This window comes from Camelus ferus, chromosome X (assembly GCF_009834535.1).
Source record: "Camelus ferus isolate YT-003-E chromosome X, BCGSAC_Cfer_1.0, whole genome shotgun sequence".
In the NCBI taxonomy this organism is placed as follows: Eukaryota; Metazoa; Chordata; class Mammalia; order Artiodactyla; family Camelidae; genus Camelus; species Camelus ferus.
The window spans coordinates 48624469-48650158 of NC_045732.1; the positions used below are offsets into that span (position 1 = coordinate 48624469).

Sequence of the window (25690 nt, forward strand, 5' to 3'; positions counted from 1 at the left end):
ATGTTCTGTGTCTAGTAATAACCCCAATGAAGAGAATATGAAAACAAATATATGGAATATATATGTATATCCATGACTGAGATGTTGTGCTGTACCTCAGAAATTGACACATTGTAACTGTACTTCAATTTAAAAAAAGCACAAAAGACAGAAGGGAGAGAAATGAAAGTTAAATAAATAAATAAATAAATAAAATTTTCTCCACTTGAAAACATAGCTGTGGAAAAAACCTCTTGAATAATAATTTATTTGTGGAAAGATGGCAAATTGAATATTAAAATTAATGAGAATGTGAATTAAAACCTCTCCAATGGAAAAGTTCTTTGTTTCCCTTGATGCTGCCACACGTGTTGTCTATGCTGTTACATCCAGCTTTATTATTGGTTTAGTTTTTTAAAAAATGTTTAAATTACAAGTCCAAGAAATTCCAGAAAATGAATAATCAAAAATATGTCAGAGTTTAGAGTTCCCAGAATTAAGAATTACTCATCTTTGAAATGGACAGTTTTCTGTCCTCAAGGAATCTTCATAATACTTCTTCACACCTCTTCATTTCTTTCCAAGCCTTCTAAAGCTAGAAATTCCACCAGCACAAAGATCTTACAGTTCTTTAAACTAGAGGAGTAGGAATATTAAGCTGCCTTTGGTATACATTCACACAACCTAAAAGATCTGGATAGGAGCTATTCTTAAAGACATCCACTCTTTTCAGGTGACCGTTTTTGTAGCACATATCATGATGATTGGATATTTATTCTAGTGTGCATTATTTAAAGTACGCACAATTTCTCATGTATCAGATGAGGCATAAATGATACTGTGATGTTTTTCTTAGTTTAGTGTTTGGTGATGAAAAAATACAAAAAGAAATTCTGCAAGTCTGGTTTTTAAAAGTCACATGGTGACTTATTTTCTTTTTATTCATTTTTTCTTTAATGAGATGATTTCTCCAGTAGGCACTATTTCATTTGCATAAATTATTCTGGATTATCAAAATGCTTCTCTGATAACTGTGGGGAAAAGGCAAAAAGAATTTGCATGTTTCAGGAAAAAACTAAAAGAAAAGAAGTTTGAATTCCAGACTTAACAGCAGTGTAAAAATTTTTTAAATGAATAAATGCAGTAGCTAAAATAGAAAAATAAATATGCATTTTTACAATCTTCCAGCAGGAATGAGATTCTAACTAGTTTTTAATGCCTAAACTAAGCAAAATTACAGAGTGAACTCTGAGAGCCTAAAAAGCCATTTTGATAAGCTCCGTGGCTGAATATTAATTTTGTGCTTCTTATGCGTTAATGCTTTTAATACTTATAAAATGAAAATCTTTTATATTAAGCACGGGAAAGATCGTTTCCCCATTTCTCTAAAGATAAGTCCTGTCAGGATAGGATATACGAAACAGGTGTATACATACCATTCTGGTGACCAGAAAATGAAAGAACCACAGAACTTTAGAAAAGAAATAAAAGGTTCCAGCCCTCGGCTTGAAACAATTAAATGGTGTTATGGGTAGATTAGTGTGCAGTGTTGGGAACCATAAACCATAAAATCCACCTTTACTATTGTGATCCAATATGACAAGTGATTGATTGTATTGTGTTCCCCACGATTGAAGGAGGCAAATCAGTCCTGCTGGGTTTTGCTTAGATTTTCTTCTGTTTGCAGAGTCTCTTGCATCCTGTTATAAAATATTATGACCCTTTCCCCCACCTTTATGATGCGGTTTTCTTTTTTCTTTCCAAGAAAGTCAAAAGGAATTAAATGTTTCTTTACAACCCGCCGTTCAGCTACAAAGTAAAGGGCTTCCATCCAACCTTCATTACTATAGATACTCAATTATATGGAAGTAAATGAGTAAAATGCTATTAACTCTGATTCCACACAGTTAACTAAACATTTCTTTCACATTGTTTAAAATTGGGAGTTGACCAATTCTCATTTCCTACGCCTTTATCTCTGTTTTATGACTTTTACTGTTATTCAAATAGTTTTTTTCAAAGACAATTCTGGCTTCCTTTTAAAGTCAAAATGCAAATTTTAGTTTGTTGTTTGAAATTCTAGTAAAAGTTTTCTTTTCATTATACTTCTGTTATGACTTCAAAAAACTTGGATTCTCAGTTTTAGTAACTTGAATGTTTTCTTTTTGTCTATGGTAAGAGAGAACAAATTGCGAATATTATTTGTTAAAAGTGAAAAGTATTGGGGGGGAAGAAGCCACATTTTAGAAATGTTTTTGTTAGTTCATTTCCAGAAGCATGTAATGAAAGATGAATTTTACAACAAATTTTATATACCTTGGCATATAATTTATTTCATTAACAGAATTTTGAACAAAAATCAATTTTTACCTTTTGGATTGATTCATTTCTGGCTTTAGCCCCACTTTACTTTTTCTTTCATCTATGCTTATACACTTTTAAATAAAAGTTTTTAAATAAAAAATTTACTTTTAAAATATAAATTGTGCTTACAAGCACTTAAATTTGTAGACAGACAGGCAGATTTAATAATTTTATGAGTTTATATCAGAATTGCCATCTTTTGAAAATGTGTTAGTGTTTCTGGATACACAACTTAAAGAGAGTTGACAATAATGTTATATTACAGATTAAAGCTGAATTTATAAATATATCTTCCTTATTTTAATTTCCATTTGATTGCTCCATGATTCACTAAGGAAAAAGAAGTTGAATATCACTGTTTGCGAGGTAAACTTTAAGGTAGCAACTTGGTACCTTTTTAAAAGAGCATCTTTTCTCTAAAGAATTGAAGAACTGAAGAGCATTAATTTGCATTCAAAATGTAGCGGATCATCCTTTTGTTTATAACAGAATGTATAACAAAGCTGTGGAGTATTAGTAGTTACCTGATCCACAACCCTTGCCTTCAGGTGATATACTCCATGCAAAAGAGAGCTTTGCTTTTCTTTCTCCAAATCTAGTAAGAAAGATGATTCACTGACTTCTTTTCTCAAAGCATGCTATTCAGGAGGTTCTTCCTAAGGTATAATTTCCATTCCCTGTGTAATATGTAAAACAAAGATTATTTTTCTCACTTTATAGATGGGAAACAAAAACTCAGAAAAATTAAATGAATTTACTTGGATTTTTCATAACTAATAGGAAACTAGAATCTAGATCTTAATTTATTGTCTTAATGTGCTTAGCCTATTGGTATTTTCAGTTATAAGGCATGGTTCTCTGCATTTACTTTCATATTTGTCCCAGAAATTTAGCCATTGAAGTGGAATTCTGTTTACTCAGTGATTGTCTTTAGGTCATATTGAAGAATGAAATTAGTTAACTTTCCTCCTGAAAATACAGTTTTGAGCCTTACAGTTTCGCAATTTGTTAACATATTAGGAAGAAATCAAATTTATGGGTTAGGCAATTAACATTATTGAGTGGCATGAACAATTCTAATAAAGATGATATAATTACTGAATGTTTTAATCATGATGGTATTCTGTGGTCATGTATCTTTGTAACATCTTCTAATAAGTGTGTGTTTTGTAGTATTGATTCTAAGAGAGGTCTAGTAAAAGACAAAAATGCAATAAATTGATTCCTCTAGTACAGTTTTTACTTGGAAGAGTTGCAAAGGTCTGTATTTTTGATATCAAACATGCTTAATGGGGTTTTTATTTTGCAGCAGCTTTTTTTTCCTAACAACGTTGTAATTTTTGCTTGTACAGCCAGATGCTAGAATTTTTTCCCCCATAATTTCCCATAAATTTTACAGTTGGACAGCTTTCTAAATGAAAGGGAATCATTTTTGTGATCTGAAATTGTGGTTTCACTGAAAGCAGACTATTTTGGGTATACCTTTGAATTATATAACCTTCAAGCAGAATTTTTGGTATAAATCTGATTATGCCTGTCACGTTCTTGCCTTTGAACTGACTATGTCATTGTCTACAGAGAGGTGCAAGCACCTACTTCAAGGAATGGAGGTAATAATTTAAAATACTCAATTTGTATATTTAAGGATTGCTCATCTTCCAAAATTTATAGCAGCTGTGAGTCCATTTTATGCTGAATATTAAGATCATTTTGATGTAATCACTCCTCACTGTCTTTTGTTAGTGTAGCTTTTCCCTACAAACAATGGCAAGTGTTAAAATTGTTATGTTGCAAATTTGCCAGGGAGAAAAGGTTTGAGAGCTGCCATTTTAAAAGTAATCCAGGAATATTGCCAAAATCTAATTTTAATTCTATTTCCTCTGGTAGTATTTAGGTTTTTATTGTTCTATTATGCTTCTAGTTTTACTCAAGCTTTAGTCAGAGCTACTGAAGACGACAAATAATATTGCCTTAATAATGCAAACATTTGGTAAGGAAATTACTTGATGAGTATCCTTTGCTACCAATTTTATTTTTGTCATTTTATTGTTGATAATTTCAGAAGATTGTTTTTGAATGTCAGAATAAGTTCTGTAAACACAAAATTACATTGTTTTGCTTTCTAGTGTCATCCAGGAGTATATCATACATACTTATAGGGGAAGATAGGGAGGAAATATATTTAGATATGTGTAATTCCTTAAAGTATTTGTAATAAGACAAACATTTTCTTTAGGTTTAGGGATAAATAGTAGAAAGCTGCCCACAAATTGTTAAAGATTGTGCCCTTGTTGTAGGTGGCCCCTGAAGAATTTAAGACCAGCATTGGCCGTGTGAATGCATGTTTGAAAAAGGCTCTCCCAGTCAATGTGAAATGGCTGCTGTGTGGTTGTCTCTGCTGCTGTTGTACACTGGGTTGCAGCCTGTGGCCTGTTATTTGTCTCAACAAAAGAGTGAGTAACCATTTTATTGTGTAATAATAATGAGCTCACATTTGTTGAACACTTGCTGTGCACCAAGTACTGGACATGATTGATTTAATTCTCATAACAATGCTATCCTTATTCTAGAGATAAACTCAGGGACAGAGAGATTTAGTCATTTGACCAACATTTATCAACACTTCACTTGATATGGGCTCCCATCATTATTTTAAATATCTGCAAAGTAAAGTGGAGTACTTAAGGAAATATAAGTGTAACTGGGCAACCTATTCTTGTTAGAAAACCTGAAGCTGTGATTTAAAGTATTTCCAAGCCACAGATAGATAAGAGAGCTTCCTCTGATCTGAAGAAAGGCAGAAGTGAGAGTAACCTACAAAGTTAGTGGGGGAAATCCTGCTTAGTTTTGAACATATTGAAACAACATTGTAACATAATATTACTAGTTATGTCATCAATTTAAGACTATTATCGTAATCTCATCTTCTTTTAAATTTTGTTTTGCTCTTTAGAATGTGCTTTCCCTAGTAGAAAGCTATCTTTAATTTTTTTTAGCGGAAGCCAGTGAAGAAAATTAATTCATTTTACCTGTAGTTCTTTTCCCTGTACCACACTGATGATTTCATTTAAACGTCTGAATAATAATTAGTCTTCTGAACCATATTCAAAATCACAGCATCTCATGGGGGTATAATTAGTGGTGCAGTTGTTTCATAAAAACCAAAAATGTTTCTAAGAAGTACTCATTATTTTTCCCTCTCCATCTCTCTGGTGCCCTCCTTAACATCTACTTCAAAAAAACAAATAGCAAAATTCTGCCACCCCTATGACTTTTTGAATAGGAAAACTAGACATTATATTAATTCCCTTGGTCATGACCAGTAGCTCAGAGCTTTATTTTAAATAGAGCTTAGTTTATTGTTTGTCAAAGCATGTACAATATTCTCAGATGGTTTTCTATACGTTAAAAATGTGACAACATACATTTCTTTCCTTAATTGTCATATCTTACTTTTAAAAGTTATAAATCAGTAACTCTAACCCATACCCATTATATTTAAAGCCTCAGTGTAAATTCATTATGAGATTTTTCATTGTACAAATGTGGTCAATTTCAATTACCTAAGAACAGATTTTTTTTTGTTATATTATCCAAGATCTTTTTTTCAGATGACATGTTTACATCTTTGCCTATTTATTAATACCTCTGCCACAGGGCCTGAAAAAGAAGCAATTTATTCAATCATGTGATTTTAGTATGAGCACTTCTGATATGAGATTAATACTGATGCTGTGATTTCTCCCTATCCCCCATTACTTTAGTTAATTAAAAATTCACACTGAAATTGAGATATCAGTGTATTCTTAGATCACTAATCTGTCAATTTTAAAAGTTTATTTAGTACAGATTTGCAAACTTGTCCTGTGGGCTAATATATCTAGCTTGCTCTGTTTTTTAAATTTTTAAATCAATTGCTGGCATTTAAAAATTAGAATATTTAAAATAAAATTTGAAATAGCCAGCGTCTCTTGTAAAATCTAAAGATCTGGCAATATTGGACCCACATGCCTATATTTCAGCAGTCAGCCCTTGCTGAGTGGTGACTGCATCCTTTAAATAGGACATGCGGCCCCTGGTTCACCACAGAACTACCCAGCATTTACATTATCTGCCTTGCTCTGTACATTTTATAGTTATGGCCCTTGATTTTGTACATACTGTGTTGTTAACACACTAGACAATGAAGCACTAAGCACTGGTAACCTTGTGCAGGACACTGTACTTTCTGGAGCCTCAGTTTCCTCACCTGTAAAATCAGATAATATTACTCACTTTTAAGGCAGTTGTGGTAAGAGATTTAAGGTGCCTCACTGCTTTTTTTTTTGTCCACGTGGAGAAATAAAAAATAAAATTCAACAGTTTAAGAATTTTTATGCCTTCACTACCACTTCCTGATCTGTAAACTAAGTAGTATAGACTATAATAGTTTAATTGGAAAGATAAATAGCATTCATATAGCCTAAATCCCTTATTTTGCAGATGTGGAAACAGATCCAGAGAGGGAGAAGTAACTTTCTCAGTGTCACAAAGTAAATGGCACAACCAGAAAAATAATTTTTGTTTTGTTTTTGTCTCTTTTAACACTGTATTCTCTTGACTACATCATGTTTCTTAGGCAAAATTTCCTATTCCTGAGATAAGAAACATTAGGATAAGTGGTATGATAACAGTCAGCCCACTGAATTCTAATTTTCTAGTAGAGATTGGCAAACTTTTTTTTAAAGGATCAAATAGTAAATACTTTAGGCTTTGTGGGCCAGGGGTCTCTGTTGCAACTACTTCACTCTGCTGCTTTAGTGTGAAAGCAGCCATAAACAATACATAAATGAGCGAGCGTTACTGTGTTCCAGTAAAACTTTATTTAGAAAAAGAAGCAACAGGCCAGATTTGGCCTATGGGCCATAGTTTGCCGTCTTGCTCTAGCCATCTCTAAGAGGGTATCTAGTTTTATGGAAGTCATGTCTGTGTTCATCCACAAAATAAAATGGAAATAATATGATTACTCTGCCCTGTGTCACAAGGTTGCTGTGTAAATGAATGATTGTAAAATGTTTCCAGGAAAAGAACTTGTATGTAAACAGTCTGCCTTGTGAACTTTTTTTTATTCACCAGTATACTGGACGTTTTTCCTAGCAAATTAGTTGAAAACAAAGAAATACAGATCAGAATGTCCTGAGCTGCCCCTAGTCTCTCTTGGCTCTGGTAGGATTCTGTGGCTACGTGATATATGTAATGAAGGCTTTCAGTTACCCATCCTTACATTTACCACTGAAACAACTGTGATGTTACTGTCAATTTTCAGGCCTACTCACGCCACCATCATTACAGTTGAAATTACTTTTAAGCTTTACCTTTTTTGCTCTGTTATTTGCTAAATTGAAAGGGCTGTTCAGACGGAGGGGACTATTATATCAGTCTCGCAAAATGAAAATGACATTGTATTCCTTCTTTTATGATTTGTAGTTTCATTCCATTGTTACTGGAGAAGATATTTTGTATGATTTTAATCTTTTCAAATTCATTGAGGCTTGTTTAGTGGCATAACATACAGCCTCTCCTGGAGAATAGTCCATGTACACTTGAGAAGAAATTTGTATTATATTGTTGTGGGGTGGAGGGTTCTGTGTATGTCTGTCAGATTGAGCTGGTTGACTGTTGTTCAAGTGCTACATTTCCTTATTAATGTTCTGTGTATTTCATCTATCCATTATTGAAAGTGGGGTAATGAAGTTTCTATTATTGTAGAACTGTTTCTCCCTTCAGTTTTGTCAATTTTTGCTTCACATATTTTGCAAGTCTGTTGTTAGTTATGTATATGTTTATAATTGTCATTTCTCTTTGATAGATTTATATTTTTATCAAAATATATTGTTATGGAATTAATGTTTTTGTTCCCTCAAGTCATATGTTGTAGCCCTCCTCTCTAATCTGACGGTATTTGGAGGTGGATGGTATTTTGGTATTTGGGAGGTAATTGTGTTTAGATGAAATCATGAGTGTGGGATCCTCATGGCAGAATTAGCGCCCTTATAAGAATAGACCGGAGAGCTTGCTCTCTGTTTCTCTACCATGTGAGGATACAGCAAGAAGTAAGCTGTCTACAAGCCAGGAAGAGGGCTCTCACCAGATCCCAATCAACCTTGCCGGCGCTCTGATCTAAGACTTCCCATACTCCAGAACTCTGAGAAATAGGTATCTGTTGTTTAAGCTACCTTGCATGTGATATTTTGTCATAGCAGCCTGAGCATATTAAGACATATACTGTCCATCTTTTTCTCTTGTAACACTTTTTTTTTTCACTTAAAATCTACTTTGTCTGATATTTTCCACCCCAGCTCATTTTTTGGTTACTATTTACATAGAAAATCTTTTTCTATCCTTTTCCTTTCAACCTATTTCTGTCTTTGAATCTAAATTGAATCTCATGTAAACTCATGGATCATGTTTTTAAATCCATTCTGCTAATCTCTCCCTTTTAATTGAGAGTTTAATTTATTTGTATTTATAGTGATTAATAAAGTACCCCAGACTAGGTGGCTTAGACAACAGAAATTTATTTCCTAACAGTTCTGGAGTTTGAGGTCAAGGTGTTGGGAAAGTTGATTTTTTTTCCTGAGGCTTCTCTCCTTGGCTTGTAGATGGCCGTTTTCTCCCTGGGTCTTCACCTGGCCTTCCCTCTTTACGTGTCTATGTCCTGATCTTTTCCTATAAGGACACCAGTCATATTGGATTAGGGCTCACCCTAATTATCTCATTTAGCTTAATTACCACTTTAAAAGCCGTATCTCCAAATATAGTCCCATTCTGAGGTACTGTTGGTTGTGACACTTCAATATATGAATTTGGGGGGAGCATAATTCCATCTGTAATGGATAAGGAAGGACTTCTGCCATTTTGCCTTTTGTTTTCCATGTGTCATACCTTTTTTTACTCACTTTTTTGCTTCCTTATTTTATATTTAATTGATTTTTATAGTGCACCATATGCCTTCTCATTTCCTTTTTTGTATTTTTTTAGTTATTTTCTTAGTTGTTGCCCTGGGGATTATAATTAATATCTTAAACTTGTTACACACTAGTTTGAATTAATACCACTTTAGCTTCAATAGTATACAAATTCTGCTCATATACATCTACATACCTCCCCATATATGCTTTTATCACAAATTACATCTTATATATTATATCCATTAATGTAGATTCATAATTATCATTCTATACATTTGTCTTGTAAATCATATAGGAAGAAAACACAAGTTCCAGAACCAAAACACAATACTAGCCTTCATATTTATTTATGCAGTTACTTTTGCTAGTGTTCTTTATTTCACCATATAGCTTCAGTTATTGTCCAGCGTTCTTTTATTTCAGCCTGAAGTACACTTTTTAGCATTTCTTACAGGCAGTTCTAATACTGAACTCCCTCAGTGTTATCTAGGAATGTCTTAATTTCTCCTTTTTTTAAAAGGATAGTTTTGCCAAATATAGAATTCTTGGACGACAGGTTTTTTTTTTTTTTCTTTCAACACTTTAACTGTGTCATGCCACTGCTTCTGGACCTCTTGGTTTCTATTAATCTCTGCCTGTTAATCTTATTGAGAATCTCTTTACATAACAAGTTGCTTCTCTATTGTTGCTTTCAAGATTTCTCTCTGTTTTTGGCTTTCAAAAGTTTGAATATAGTTTCTCTCAGTATGGGTCTCTTTGAGTTTATACTACTTGGAATTCATTGAACTTCTTAGAGTTTTCCTTTTTTTCTATGTGTGGACTCAAATTAATATCTGGTGTCCCTTAGTTTCAGCCTGAAGAATTTCCCGTAGTATTTATTGTATGGTGGGTCTGCAGATGGTAGATCCTCTCAGTTTTTATCTAAGAATAATGTCATTTCATCTTTACTTTTTTTATGTAACATTTTAATTAGTAGACTATATTTTGAGCAATTTTAGGTTTACAGAAAAAAATGAGAAAAAAGCTCCCATATATCCCCCTTACTCAACCCCCAATTTTCCCTATTAACATCTTTCTCTATTGAAGTACAGTTGTTGAAACTGATAAACCAATATTGACACATTATTAACTAAAGTCCATAGTTTATGTTAGAGTTCACTCTTCATGTTATATGTCCTGTTGATTTTGACAAATGTGTAATGACTTGTATCCACTATGTATACCAAACTATCATTATGTATAGCAATGTACTTTGGTATTTTAACCTTGTATCCTGCAACTTTCCTATAATTGCTTATTAATTTAAGGAGTTTTGTTGATTTTGGATTTTCTACATAATCATGTCATCTATGAAGTAAATTTTATTTCTTCTTTCTCAATATGGATATCTTTTCTTTTCTTATTGAATTATCTAGGACTTCCAGAATGATGTTGAAAAGTAGTGGTGAATCAAGGGAATACCTTTGCCTTGTTTCTGATCTTAGTGGGCAGACTGAGTTTCTCACCATCAAGTATGATGGTACATGTAGATTTTTTATAAGATGTTCTTTATCAACTTGAAAAAGTTCCTCTAGTCCTAGTTTGCTGACAGTTTTTGTCATAAATGGTGTTGGATTTTGTCAAATATTTTTTCTGCATCTATTGATGTGATTATGTGATTTTTCTTTTTCAGCCTGTTAATGTGATGGCTTACATATTAATTGATTTTCCAATGATGAACCAGATTTGCATACCTGGGATAAATCCTACTTATTGTAGTGTATACCTTGTTGTATTTCTTTACTAATGTTTTGTACAAGGTTTTGTATCTATATTCATGAGAAATATTGATCTGCAGTTTTCCTTTCATATAATACCTTTGTCTGTTTTTTGTATTAGGGTAATACTGGCCTTATAGAATAAATTAGGAAATATTCCCTCTATTTCTGTTTTCTGGAAGAGATTGTAGAGAACTGGTGTAATTTCCTCCTTAAATGTTTGAACCCATCTGGGCATGGTACTTTCTCTTTAGGGAAGTTATTAATTATTGACTCAATTTCTTTAACAGATATAGGCCTATTCAGATTATCTATTTCTCCCTGTGTGAGTTTTAGCAGACAGTGTCTTTCACACAGTCAGTCCATTTCATCTAGATTATCAAATTCATGGGTGTAGAGATGTTAATAATATTCCTTTATTATCCTTTTAAAGTCTGTGGCCTCCATAAGGATAATCCTTATTTCTGAAACTTCGTAACTTTTTTGTCTTGTTTCTTTTTTCAGTTAGCCTGGCTAGAGATTTATTAATTTCACTGATCTTTTCAAAGAACCAATTATTTATTTTGTTGATTTTCTCTGTTGAAGTCCTATTATCAGTTTCATTCATTTCTGCTCTAATTTTTATTATTTTTTTCTTCTTATCTTGATTTGATTAGCTCTTTTTACCCCCTAAGGTGTAAGCTTATATGATTAAGTTATTTCTTCTTTTCTACTACATTCAGTGCTACAGATTTCCCTCTAAGCATTGCTTTTACTGCATCCCACAAATTTTAAGTTTTGTTTTCATTTTCATTTAGTTCAAAATATTTAAAGATTTCTCTTGAGATTTCTTCCTGACCCATGTGTTTTTTAGGAGTGTGCTGTTTAATCTCCAAGTGTTTTGGAATTTTCCAGCTATCTTTCTGTTGTTGATTTCTAGTTTAATTCCATTGTGGTCTGAGAGCATACATTGTATGGTTTCTGTTCTTTGAAATTTGTTAAGATGTGTTTTATGACCCAGAATGTGGTCTGCATTGGTGTATGTCCCCTATCAGCTAGAGAATCATGTGTCATTTGCTATTGTTAGATAAAGTAGTCTGTAGAGGTCAATTATATCCAGTTGATCACTGCTGCTGTTGAGTTCAGCTATGTCCTTATTGACTTTCTGCCTGCTTGATCTGTCCATTTCTGATGGAGGGCTGTTGAAGTCTCCAACTGTAATAGTGGACTCCTCTATTTCTCCTTGCAGTTCTATTAGTTTTTGCCTCACATAGTTTGATGCTCTTTTTATTAGGCATATACACATTAAAAATTGTTATGTCTTGGAAAATTGACCCTTTATCATTATGTAATACTTCTCTTTATGACTGATAATTTTCCTTACTCTAAAGTCTGCTTAGTCTAAAATTACTAAAGTGACTCCAGCTTCCCTTTAATTAGTTTTACTGTGGTATATCTTTCTACATCCTTTTACTTTTAGTCTCTAGTTTATATCTTTATATTTAAAGTGGGTTTCTTGTACATAGCACATAGTTGAGTCTTATTTTTTTATCTACTCTGACAATCTATCTTTAATTGATGTGTTGATCCCATTGATATTTGAAGTGATTATTGATATAATTGGATTAATATTTACCATATTTGTTACTGTTTTCTATTCATTGCTCTTGTTCTTTGTTCCTATCTCTGTCTTCCAGTCTTTTTCTGCCTTCTCTGGTTTTAATTAAGTATTTTTGTATGATACCATGTTCTATCCTCCCTTAGTATATCAGTAATCCTACATTTTAATTTTTTTAGTGGTTGCTCACTAAAATGAGCTTGTAATATATACATATACATATGCAACCAATCCAGGTCCACTTTCAGATAATACAGTACCATTTCCCAGGTGGAACAATTAGCTTATTACAGAATATTCCCAATTCTTCCCTCTCATTCCTTACAATATTGCTGTCATTCATTTTACTTATCTAAAAGCTATAATCATTGAATACATAATTATTATTTTGAACAAACTATTGCCTGTTAGACCAATTGAGAATGGGAGAAATAAAAGATTTTATTTTACCTTCATTTATTATTTCTCTAACACTCTTCCTTTATTTAGATCTAAGTTTCTTACCTGTAGCATTTTCCTTCTCTCTAAATTAGAATTTAACATTTCCTGTAAGGCAGGTCTACTGGTGACAAATTCCCTTAATTTTTTTGTATGAGAAAGTCTTTATTTCTCTTTCATCTTTGAGGGACAATTTTGCTGGTATGGAATTCCAGATTAGTAGTATTTTTGTTTTAACAATTTAAATATTTCATTCCACTCTTTTCTTGGCTTGCATAGTTTTTAAAGAGATGTCTGATGTAACTCTTATCCTTACTCCTTTATATGTGAAGTATTTTTACCCTTGGCTTCTTTCAAGATTTTTCCTTGATTTTCTGCAGTTTAAATATGAGATTACCAGGTGTAGATTTAGGGATATTTACCCAGCTTTGTATTCTCTGAACTTTTTCAGTCTATGGTTTGATACCTTTCAGTAATTTGGAGAAATTCTATTGTCATTATTGATTTAAATAATTTCTCTGCTCCTTTCTGTCTTTACTTTCTAATATTTCTATTATGGATCTGTTGCCCCTTTTGTAATTGGCCCATAGTTCTTGGGTATTGTGTTCTTTTTTATTTTTCTTCTTATTTTTTAGTTTTGGAAATTTCTGCTGCTACATCTTCAAGCTTCATTGTTTTCCTCAGCCATGCCCAGTCGTTGATGAGCCCACCAAAGGCATTCTTCAGTTCTGTTATGATCTTTTGGCTTTCTACCATTTCCTTTTGTTTTTTTCTTACAGTTTCCATCACTCTGCTGACATTATCCATCTGTTCTTTCATGTTACCCACTTTTTTCATTAGAGCATGTAGTATATTTATCTTTGTCTTGTTAATTCCCAGTCTGATCATTTCAACATCTTTGCCATTTCCGAGTATGGTTCTGATGCTTCCTCTATCTTTTCACACTGTCTTTTTGTCTTCCACAGGGCAGGGCTGTGGATATGGGTGTAGTGTCTCGCTCTAGTATCAAAGCTTCCTACTGTTTTAACCTATTTTCCATAGATTTTGTTGAATAAATACTTCTCAATCTGTATTAAACCCTTTGATCTAGAACATTTGAATGATTGCACTTGCTAATATTGATCAGCTTGATAGTTGTCTCTCCAGGGAAGAGATTTCCCTGAGGTCCTCACATAGCCATTCTAGATGGGCTCTTACTATCTTGATGGTATCTTTGACACACAAAAGCTTTTAATTTGATTATGTCAAATTTATGACTTAAAATTTTCTTGCTTATGCCTTTTGAATAATATTTAAGAGGGCTTTGCTTAACTCAAGATCACAAAGATGTACACTCCAGTGTTTTCTTCTAGTTATGTTACAGTTTCACTTCTTATGATTAGGTCTTTGGTCCATTTGGGGTTAATTTTTGTGCGTGGCATGAGATAGGAGTCTGAATTCATCATTTTTCTGTAGGATATCCAACTTTCCCAGCACCGTTTGTTGTAAATGCTATTACATGAGTTTTCCAACTCATGAATATGGGATATTTTCCATTTATTTACTGTCTTTCTTTATTTTAGCAATTTTTTTGTTTCTGATTTATACATCTTATACTTTTATTAAATTTATTCCTAAATATTTTATTCTTAAACCTATTGTGAATGGAATTGGTCTTTTACTCCTATTTTCAGATTGTTTATTGCTAGTGTATAGAAATACAATTGATTTTTATATATTGATCCTTGTATTTACTTTTGTATCTAGTGTGACAAATGTTCACAAACTTAATGACTTAACACCCTTTTATTATTTCACAGTCAGAAGTCTGGGCATGGTGTGGCTCCATTGGATTCTCTAATTAAGATCTCACAAGGCCAAAATCAAGGTGCTGGCAGAGCTGCATTCCTTTCTGGATATTGTCAGAAAGAATTTACTCCCAAACTCATTCAGCTTTCAGCAGAAATCATTTCCTCCTTATATTTTCTATGTAGACCTTTCCATCTTAAAGCCAGCAATGGTGATTTGAGTCCTTCTTGTGTTTCAAACCCTTCTGACTATCCTCCCGTCAGCCAGAAAAAAATTCCCTGCTTTTAAGAGCTCATGGGATTACATCATTTATGCCAAAATAATCTAGAATAATCTCCCTATTTAAAAACCAAATAATTAGTAACTTTAATTACACCTGCAAAATAATGCAAAGTATATTTGCAGTATAATATAACATAGTCACAGGTGTAACACCAGGAAATGACGATCATATGGACCAGAATTCTACCTACTGCAATCTTGTTTCTTGCAAACTTGCTGAATTTATTTATTAGTTCTAGTAGTGTTTTAATGGATTCCTTAGGGTTTTCTCTAAACAAGATCATGTTGTCTGCAGATGAAGATAGTTTCACTTTTTCTTTTCCAATCTAGATGCCTTTTATTTATTATTTTTGTCTAATTGCCCTGGCTATAACATCCAGTACAATGTTGAATAAAAGTAATGGGAGGAGACATCCTTGTCTTGTTCCTAATCTTAGGATGAAAACGTTTAGTTTCTCTCCATTTAGTGTGATGTTAGCTGTAGGTTTTTTATAGATACCCTTTATCAGGTTGAGGAAGTTCTCTCTTATTTATAGTTTTTTTAGGATTTTTATCATGAATGAGTATTGTATTTTGTCCAATGCTTTTTCTAAATCTATAAAGATGATCATATGGTTGTTGTCCTTTGGTCTATTAATATAATGTATTATATTATTTTGTTTTTGTGTTCCTGGGATAAATTCCACTTGGTCATGATACAATCTTTTTCATAGCCAGCATGGTTGCTGATCAGGCCCACTGTAAATGAGCTGAATATAATTGCCATTGATTGTTAACTTACACAGTTGAACAGGTTTAATAGTTTCTTATGTTGGTACTTTGGAAATCATTTCTGATACAGTCTGGTTGTAAATCATTTAATTGTAAGGAGTAGCTTTAAAACTTAACAATGCCTACTAGTCTTTTTTATAAGAAACCTTATAAATCTCTTCCATTAAGAGTCAAAAATACCTAACAATCTTTAATTTTAATACTCTTGAAGATTCTGCAAACTTTTCTTACTCCTTGCAAAATACATGCACTCCAAATGGAGAAACTCAGTCTCTATTATCCTGTTTATTACAGTGTTCCTTCTCTTGTTTATATTTTTTTCCTTTAAATACAAGTTTTCTGACTGGCTGCTTTTAATATGTTCTTTCAGTGGAAAGTCTGTTGTATGGTGGCTTGCTTTATTCAACCTGTAGACCCTGACTATTTTTCAGGCATTGTGCTAAGAGCTCTGATAGGAAAACTTTTTATGAGTAACCAGATTAGCTTGGCATTTTACATGTGTATTGAAAAAGTAACCCTGTGAAAAGGTATATGAAAATCTAGGTTAGGTTCATAAATGGACTACTAGCAATACTGGCAATGTTTTCATAATAGTCCAGTGAGTGGACTCACAACACAGAGTGATTTGTACATATTTCATTTTGAAAAGAAGAACAAGAGGAGAAAAAAATGGAATCTTACAGGTAAGCAGACAAATACAGATGCTCATAGTTTACAAAACTCTTCCAGTCATCTTATAACAAAGTATCGATTCTTTCTTTTAGACCAGAAGATCAATTCAGAAGTTATTAGAATGGGAAAATAACAGATTATATCACAAGGTAAGAAAGTTTAAGCAAATAAGTGTCCCATTTATATATTTACATTATTAAATTGAAAAAAAATGGGAATTTTTCAGGCTACAGAAGCATGGATTAGAGAACTAATACTCAATTTTTAATGTATACTCTTTAAAAAGTATTTTTAAATGCTGTGTTTTATATCTTATTCTCAGGATGTTGTTCAGTGATTTATTGAAATGTGTAGGTAATAATTAGTATAAATTGATATCAAAATTCTCAACAAGCTGTATTTTTATAGCTTGCTTTGCACTGGAAGTTGACTAAAAGGAAATGTGAAACTAGCAATATGATGGAGTATGTAAGTATGCAGTTGTTTTTAATTATATCTTTTTTGGATTCCATCCTAAGTATTACATTTTACTGTATTTATCACTTGTCAAATCTTTTTTCTACCTACTTTCTCCTCAGCCTGAACTTTTATCATTTGGAACATAGAGGTTTCCCTCCACTTTCTTTAAATTTGTAGCCAACATAAAATAGCTTGCAAGCTAACAGTTATTTAGATCTTAGAAAAATCTTAGCTAGTATGCTCAGATGAAAACATTGTACAACCTTAATCTTCTTTCAACACCCGTGCAAACCATTGCTTATGGTGATGGGCACAGCTGCTGTTGAATAAAGTATTTCTAAATGTAATCTTGTCAAAATTTTACATAAAATAGGAATTGACTTCTGAATTGTGTATTCATATTCCTGGCTTTTTTTTTTTTAGCTGATATTTAACTTTCAGTGAAGAAACTATAGTCTAATTTTTTTTTTACTGAAAGCTATGCAATCTTAATCATAAATTCACATATAGCCAATGTGACAAATTCAGGATCACTAAATCAAAAAAATATGAAATTTATCCAAGCTTTAAGTTGCTGACATGTAGTATATATTTAATAGTAAACATTCCATTTCCATTTCATAAATAAGGATTATGATGGTGTCTTTCTCTACTTTGAATAGTTTTGGGAAAAAATGTGCAAATGATCACAAGTCTAAAATCCTCTAAAGATTAAAACTTTATATAAACATTATAAATTTATATAAATTCATAAAAACCTTAGGTTTTTATTATTATACTTCTAAACCTTTTTTAATTACAATATTTTAATTTTAATCAATCCATTTGGGTACTTTATTATTTTTTACAAAAAACTTCTAAAAGATGGTAATACTCAACCAATATCAGCTGCTTTAATTGAAAAGGTATAGATGTAATATATAATATATATATATATAAGTATTTTTTTCTAATCTGTATAGTCCAGTTTTAATCCCTTCCACTTTGCTAAAAAAAATGTGGGGTGGAGGGAAGGTGAGAAGTAACATTAAAATATAATGGGGTTTGCTTTTCTGCACCTAAACAAATAATTATTGTAAATCAGGTAATAAAAACTATTAGCTACAGTAGGTATTATGTTTTCCAGTTTATTTGCCAATCTAATGATAACTTGTGGTAAGTTCTTATTATAACTGTTTTATATATTTCACTTGCTTTATAGTACAGGACCAAAATATAGTCATGTGAAAAATGATTATAGATTTTCTGGGTTATATATAAGTTATAGTAAATGAAAATTATTTTGTCAATATATTCTTGTTTGTTTTTATTTTACAGGTAATACTAATAGAATTTTTACCAAAATATCCCATATTCCGACCTGACTGAGGAATTTTATTCAGTCACTTCTGTATTACCTGTCATTTCCTACCCTTAGTGCCTTGTAGATGATTTTGGAATGAAGATGGTCTCCTTTGCTGTGTTCAACTTATTCTTTATAATGGTAGAATATTCTCCTCACACTTTTATTTGTGTTGGTTTAAGAAGAAATTTTGCACATCTTTTTTTGTTGTTGTTAAATGAGGCTTGTGTTTTGCACTGTCAATTTTTAAATAAATACACACACATACATATATGTATATGTATATATATATAGTTGCCACTAAAAATAAAACATCAGTGCTGGTGTTTAAAAAACAAAAACATGTTCTGAGCATGCTGCCTTATAATTTTCATACTCACTGTTTCTAAATATGCATCATTTTTCTAGGCTACTTAATGCTCTGTAATCCTGTACTAGACATACGTAAATAAGCTTTTGGTAGCTTTTAGAAATGATTTTACCCTTACCTGCTTTTAAAGGACATGCAATTAGTAGCACTGGTTTTGTCCTGCACTTTGCTAAATTATCACTTATGTCAGTGGATAAAATATTTAAACTCCTAAAGACTTGTAAATATTGTCTATTCGCATATGTAAAACGTGATATGCCGTGGTTTACAGAATGTAATGTTACTCTTACTGTTTTGCCAACAATTCTGCGTAGATTTTAATACGAATGAAGTTTGCAAGCATCCTTTTGAATGTATAGACTGTTAACATACTGTTTTATGGCAAAGCCATAGTAAGTATGTTAAAAATTTCAGGTGTGGGCAGGGCTGCCCTTTGCAATGAGTGGGATTAAAACTGAAATCACTGTCTGAGATAGTCTGCATTGCACCTGAAACCAAGAACCTTATTTTTTTCCACTTAATTCAATAAATCCCATTTTGTCCTCCCTTCCCACCCCCGAAAGAATTCATGTGACTCTTCTGATGCATTTCACAGCCTCACTCTCTTCGTTTCTTTCCCTTTATGTATCCTTTCCCTCATTTGGAAATATACAGAATTATGACCTGTAAGGAGTGTTTCAAGATTTCAGATGTCTTAGGAAGTGTCTAGACCCCCATAAAAGCCACTTGTAACCCATTGTTGGTGTTAAGATATTATACTTTTAGAAAGAGGGAGAGCTCATTGAAAAGCTGTACCTAAAGACTATTTAGTGGCTGATTCATAATTGATAAAATATTCTTAATCCTCTTTTTGAGGATCCTTTTTGAACATTTGGATGTTATTAACGAGGAAAGACAAGTGTTTAGATGGAAGTATTTTAGTTTATAAATTAGCCACACATGTAGCCTTTTCACTGGTATGTGCATATTTCTCTCTTTCTCTTCACATTATTATGAGTGAGAGCACCACACTAATTCTTCTAGAATTTGAATTTTTAACATAATGAAAGCTTTACATTGCATTAATTCAACTGCAAATTTTGCCTTTACATAGGCATTATTTGTAATTCCTAGTGCTAAAAATAAATTAAAAGTATCTGGGACGGAATAATACTTTATCATCTTAATGCCTTTAGTAAACTTTTTTAGGCAAACATTCATCCCAATGACGAGAACAATCATTTCTTCATACGAGGCCAAGCCTTTTAAAGCCACTTTTAAAATGTATCCATAGTCCTGGACCAGTAAAAGAAGAGGGGAAAAAAAGAGACACTATTTGATATGTGACTATAATTGTTTGCACGCACACTTTTCCACTTCCCTCTGTAGAAGCCCATTACCCTCATGCCACCCAGAATCTCTAACTTTTAATATACTGTGTGTGCCTGCAAATATCATTTGTCTGTCTGCTGCAAAATCGAAGGTGTATTTTTATAGACAAAGTGGAAACCTCTGAAAATGCATACCAAAAGTCTTGTTTTATAGCTGAGGTCAGGGAAAAATTATATCCATGGTTTATGTTCCAGCTAGTATCATCAGGTTTATGCTTCAAACTGTGACAGTTTAATACCAAAATTAATTTCCAGCATAATACAAAATTTCTAATTATCACTGATAGAATAATTACTTTTAAGTGTCAACCCTTAAAATTTCATTTTTTTCCTGTAAATTTAGAATTTGGCCATGTGATGGTCATAGTAACTTTTTCTGCCATGTATAAATCACACTGGTTTTGCTCAAAAAACAGCAGGAAGTGAACTGTTTCCATAAAACAAATATTGAGACAGGAATAGAGTGCATATGGAGGTGACAGAGTATATAATTCAAATTACAGTAGTATTTATCATAAAAACCATTTACTAGCATGTGTAAACTTAATTTTAAAATCTGCTCTAATGGCTCTTACATTTATTGTATTGTTCATTATGCTGGTTGACTCATTTTCTTGAACCACTCAGAATATACCCTATTTTCTTTTTTTCTGTCTTCTATGACTGCTTTTTCAAACTATTTTCCTTTGGAGGGGACTGATTACCAGTTGGGTTTTGGAGTGTTTTGGGGGGGGTTGTTTCCTTTTCAGTGGTATTGGCAGCAGTGAATGCTGAAATGACAGAGTACACTGTGGGCATTAATTCCTCCCCCATTGACCCTTTTTCTCTTATATCCTCAGGATAGAACATACTTGGACATTTCCATCAAGTTAATAAAATACTTTTGTGACAGTTGTTTTTAGATTGAAGAAACTAATTTTGAATTTCTTTGTTGCATAATATTTCTTTATGAAACCTGCTGTGGTTGTTTCCAGAGAAAATAACATGTACCTGCCAAAGTATATAAATCTTACAAAGTTTTGAGGTTACAAGTTACAACTGTTCCTGCTCTAACTTTCCTTTATGCATCTCCACCCCCATAAGTATAAAGTGAAAGAAGCTCTAACCTTTTTCAGCTACTTTGTTCCCTTCTACTCCTTATGTTAATGTAAGAAAGAGACCCTTGTAGTCAAATGTTAGAAGTAGATGGAGAAGTGCCTTGTCTTCTTTGAATAAAGATAACATTTTATGTTGAAGGAAACAGAATGAATGAATTGGTAAATCATTAGATTTAAAACTATCCTTTTCAGGGGAGGGTGTATCTCAGTGGTAGAGCGCATGTTTACCATGCACAAAGTACTGGTTCAATCCCCAGTACCTCCATTAAAAAAATAATAATAAATAAAACCATCCTTTTCAGTTAAGTATAAGAATATTTCACTAGCATATTGTATTTCTTCTATTTATTATTTAAATCTGTTTCCTTGGTTTCCTCCAATCGTGGTGTATCAGTGACAAAATATTACAGAACAAGACTATGAGTCACTTACAAAACTAGTATAATTTTAATACTAGTAAACATATAATTCAGCATGGTTCTGGATGAACAGTGGTCTTTGAAGCTCTACCAAAACCTGCTTAAGTATTTAATGCACAGACTATTCATACTATTATGACCTATAAACACTAATGTCTGATCAGTTAATCAGACTGTATTAATATTTAGCACTCTGCCATTTTTAATGAAATTTATTCTTATTTTTTCATAATTTGAGTGAAGTTCCTTAACATTTGTTAGCCTTCAAACATAGGGTTTTTTTCAAATGTAAGGGAGCTTTAAAAATCATTAGTATTTTAATCTTGTTTACAAATAAATCACCTCTTAAATCAAAACTCACTCCTTGAACCTAAAGCCTCCAAACAGTATTTCATTAGAATTGACTAAATTGACCTGAGAGCATATAGAAATTATGTACACCCATTTAATTGGAGCAGTTTCACATAGTGGAAGTACTTTTTGCTAATTTGATAATAAGATGCTCAAAACTTTCATTGAAATTAGGTCCTCCTATGCCTATAAAATTCTGCTTTAAAAAATCCATTATGCGACAATTGTGAAATTGTTCTGGTTTCTTTAAATGGTGAACCATTTGGAAATTTTCCACAGAAAATGAATAGATTTTATTAATAATATCTGTTCATGTAGTATGTGGACTGAATATAAGGAGATATATATAAGATAAGGAGATACATGTTTATATCTCCTTATCTTTCCCCTACTTTCTCTTTCCTGATTCTGAGCCAGCCTTTTCATTTTTATGATGGCAGCCTGAGAATATGTTCCATTTTCTGTGGACTTTGTCAGAGTCATACTATATGAGAAAATAATGTGCTCCAGGAGAGTCATTACATTACATTACATTGCATGTCAGTCTCTTCATCTGTAAAATCATGGGGTTGAACCTAGAGCTGGATGGAAAATTAGAAGTCACATAACATTCTGTGATTCTAGAAATCCTTAGGACATTTTTACTCTACAGAATCTCAGAATGGTTTTTCTCAAATCTACTACCTTTGGTGGAAACTCTCACAGTGCCTTGCACACAGTAAAAGTTTGATTTGCTAACTGGCTCCTGGCTAATGTTTGTTCGTATCACACAGACTCAAAAAGCCTGATGCCTGCTAGACCTCAGCCCCTCCATGGTGATAAGAATGATTGTAATTTCCCTAGGAACTCAGAACTGAGATCTGTGGGTTTTACCTATGTGGAATCTGACTATATGTAGTTGGTACCTGGGCAAAAATTATAGCTGTGACAACAATGGAGATACAAGAGGATTCATTTTGATGTAGATGTGAAAGAGTTTCATATCCTATCCAATATCTGCTTCAGTGTCTTATTTAGTTCCAAATCCTCAAAAAGTTCTGTTGGAACAAATTGATAATATTAGATGGAAAGGAAAGTGGTATAGAATTCAAACCCAAGTCACTTCTGGTTTAATTCTTAGCTCTGCTGCTTAATTCCTCTGTACCTCATGTCCTCATTGTGGAAGTGGGGACAATAATCTGGACCTACCTCACAGGGGAATTGAGGATTTTATTCATATATTAATGTGCTTTTGAAGTTGACTGAAAGATATATTGTATATCATAATTTTGTAATTTCTAAATAGAGTCCTTTAAGTCTATGTTATGTTTTCTTTCTCAGTCAAACCCTACAGAATGAGTATTGCAGTTAATCTATTTTGGGGATAGTAAATTTTGTTATTAATCCTGTACGTGTTAACATGGGTAATTGTGTTATGTTAATACTTGATTTAGGGAGGAAAAGCAGGTGGATATAAACCAATGGTTTTCATCTTGGGGCAGATGTCAATAGCGGTGGGGGCATCCTTGAACCTTTTTCAGTATTTCAAAAAGTACACTAGAAATCATACATTGATCCATAGTATTCCTATTGCACAAGCCAACTAAGACATAGTCACACATTTTGCTTATTTTTTTTTCGATTTTGTTTAACACTGGCTATGACACACTGATCAGAAACTGTGAACGGCAGTTATGATTTTGATTAATTTTTTTAAAATTAGAAAGCCTATTACATTCAATTTAATAAATAAAATACTTGAAAATATGGGGAAGAAATAATAAAGGAATCCTTATGGTAAAAATGTTGGGAGCCACTTTTATAAAGGAACTAAGATTACTTGTTCTCCACAGGTTGCTTACCTAGTCCCTAAATAATGAAGTGCTAGATTATGTGTGTGTGTGTGTGTGTTGACTAGATTGGGCTGTATAACTTCAGGTTAGAATTTGCCTTCAGTTTTTTTTGTTTTTTTTTTTTTCTGTTTCAGGATGATATAACTGAGCTAATTTGTCTGGGTGTGTATGTGTAAATCATACACACACATTACAAATGTGGAAAGTGTTATACTGCCGTGTTCTAGCATTGGAGTAAATATCAACTTCTGACTCTCAAAGTAGTTCTGTGTATAAAGTTAACGTGATGAGTCAAGGCAATAATTTCTCAAATGTTCCTTTTATTCCTGCTTATTTTGTTTGCATCCATATTTGCTTAATGTTTAATTTTTCTGGTAAGCAAATAGGGTAAAATTGTTTTATGCCTGGACTTTGAAACAAGCTACAAATGTTTGAAATTATATAATCTAAAGGCTAGTTTGCCATTCTTGGACTAACCACATACAAATATGAATCTTGGCTGCAAAAACTGGAAATCCTGGTAGCTAGAAAGTGGGCATTGATCAAAACATCTGTTTGAAAAGCCTAGGATTTCTACTTGTTGGCAGAGGATTCCTTTTGGGACAGTTTTAACAGGAAAGGATAAAAGTGGATATGTCCATTTAAGCTGAGAACTTTCATGCATCTTGTATTGTTATATAGCCTGTGGAATGAATTCATTCATTTTTCTCCCTTGAGTTCGGGAGTGACTCCCCTGGAAGAACTCAACCTATATACAGCTGTGCCAAAATGAAGGATACCTGCCTCTCTGAAACTTTCACTGCTGCTTCTGTCGTTGTTCACTTGTCAGATATTAAATTTTATTATCTCAGGATGCAAAATTACAATAAAGTGCAAATCTATGTTAACGAATTGTGTGTTCTTTGGTGCATCTTCCTTTCTTCCTTCCCTTCCCTGCTCTCATCATTATAAGGTAATTAAGAATTCCTTTTAAGTTTTTTATTTTGCATATTGCCCCTTCACACATTTGCTAGTGTTATGTCTAACCCTGTAAGTAATTTCATGCTATATATGGGCTTTGGGGGGCCTTGATTGTGCCCAGTGATTGGCATTTGGCTAAGTAAGAATTTGTTTCTAAATAACATTGCTTTCACCCTGCATGCCCACTTGTGAACTATAAAATTAAAAGTGAAGTACAAGTGGAATTCTACCTTACTAAACATAATGTTTTAGTTCAAGAAATGTTGAAATGTGAAGCTATTTGGCAAAAATTATGACTTCTTGTTAGCAAATTATATAAGACAGTCAAGTGTTAATATATTTTACTTGAGTTATTACCCAAGGTGATTATCATGCAATAATATTAGATTTTTAAAACTTATCCCAAACTTTTGCAAATTTAGCAAAACATAACATGACAGTTTAATGTTTCCCAGTATCTTTGGTAATTGTACTGAGTATTTCAAAAAGACTTTAAATTTCAAAATGTTAAAGCAGAGATGACACACTTAAGAAATGTCTTAAGAGAAGTTTCATGTTTTGTTTTAAAATTCATTTTTTTAATTTATGAATGGAGAAAAATCTAAACTTCATTGATAACTTCTTGGATGTGGACTAGGATGTGCTATGTAGGAAATAGTTTTGCATTGCATTTTATATTGTTGTGGACAGAAACGACATGCCTTTGAATCTGCCATTAAATAATATTTAACACTTTATTTAATAGCATACTTCACGTACCTAAATGTAGGAAATTCTCTGGGGGATAGAGAATTCTCCCATTGTAATTACCGTAAATCTGAGTTGTAAACCCTGTTCAGTCACCTGAATGACCTCTAGCAAAAGGACACTCAGCCTGATTTTATCCATCATC

The 25690-nt window shown here is 32.6% G+C and overlaps 1 protein-coding gene across 1 annotated transcript in view; it reads left to right on the forward strand.

Moving 5' to 3' along the window:
• The window catches only part of CHIC1 (cysteine rich hydrophobic domain 1), a 36517-nt gene extending 11792 nt beyond the window's left edge, over positions 1-24725 (forward strand). Inside the window, exons 3-6 of the mRNA XM_032474861.1 lie at positions 4641-4796; positions 16691-16747; positions 17007-17066; positions 18375-24725. Coding sequence (XP_032330752.1) covers positions 4641-4796; positions 16691-16747; positions 17007-17066; positions 18375-18425 — 324 coding nt within the window. The 3' untranslated portion in view covers positions 18426-24725. The remainder of the gene's footprint in view (positions 1-4640; positions 4797-16690; positions 16748-17006; positions 17067-18374) is intronic.
• The last annotated feature ends 965 nt before the right edge of the window (positions 24726-25690 follow it).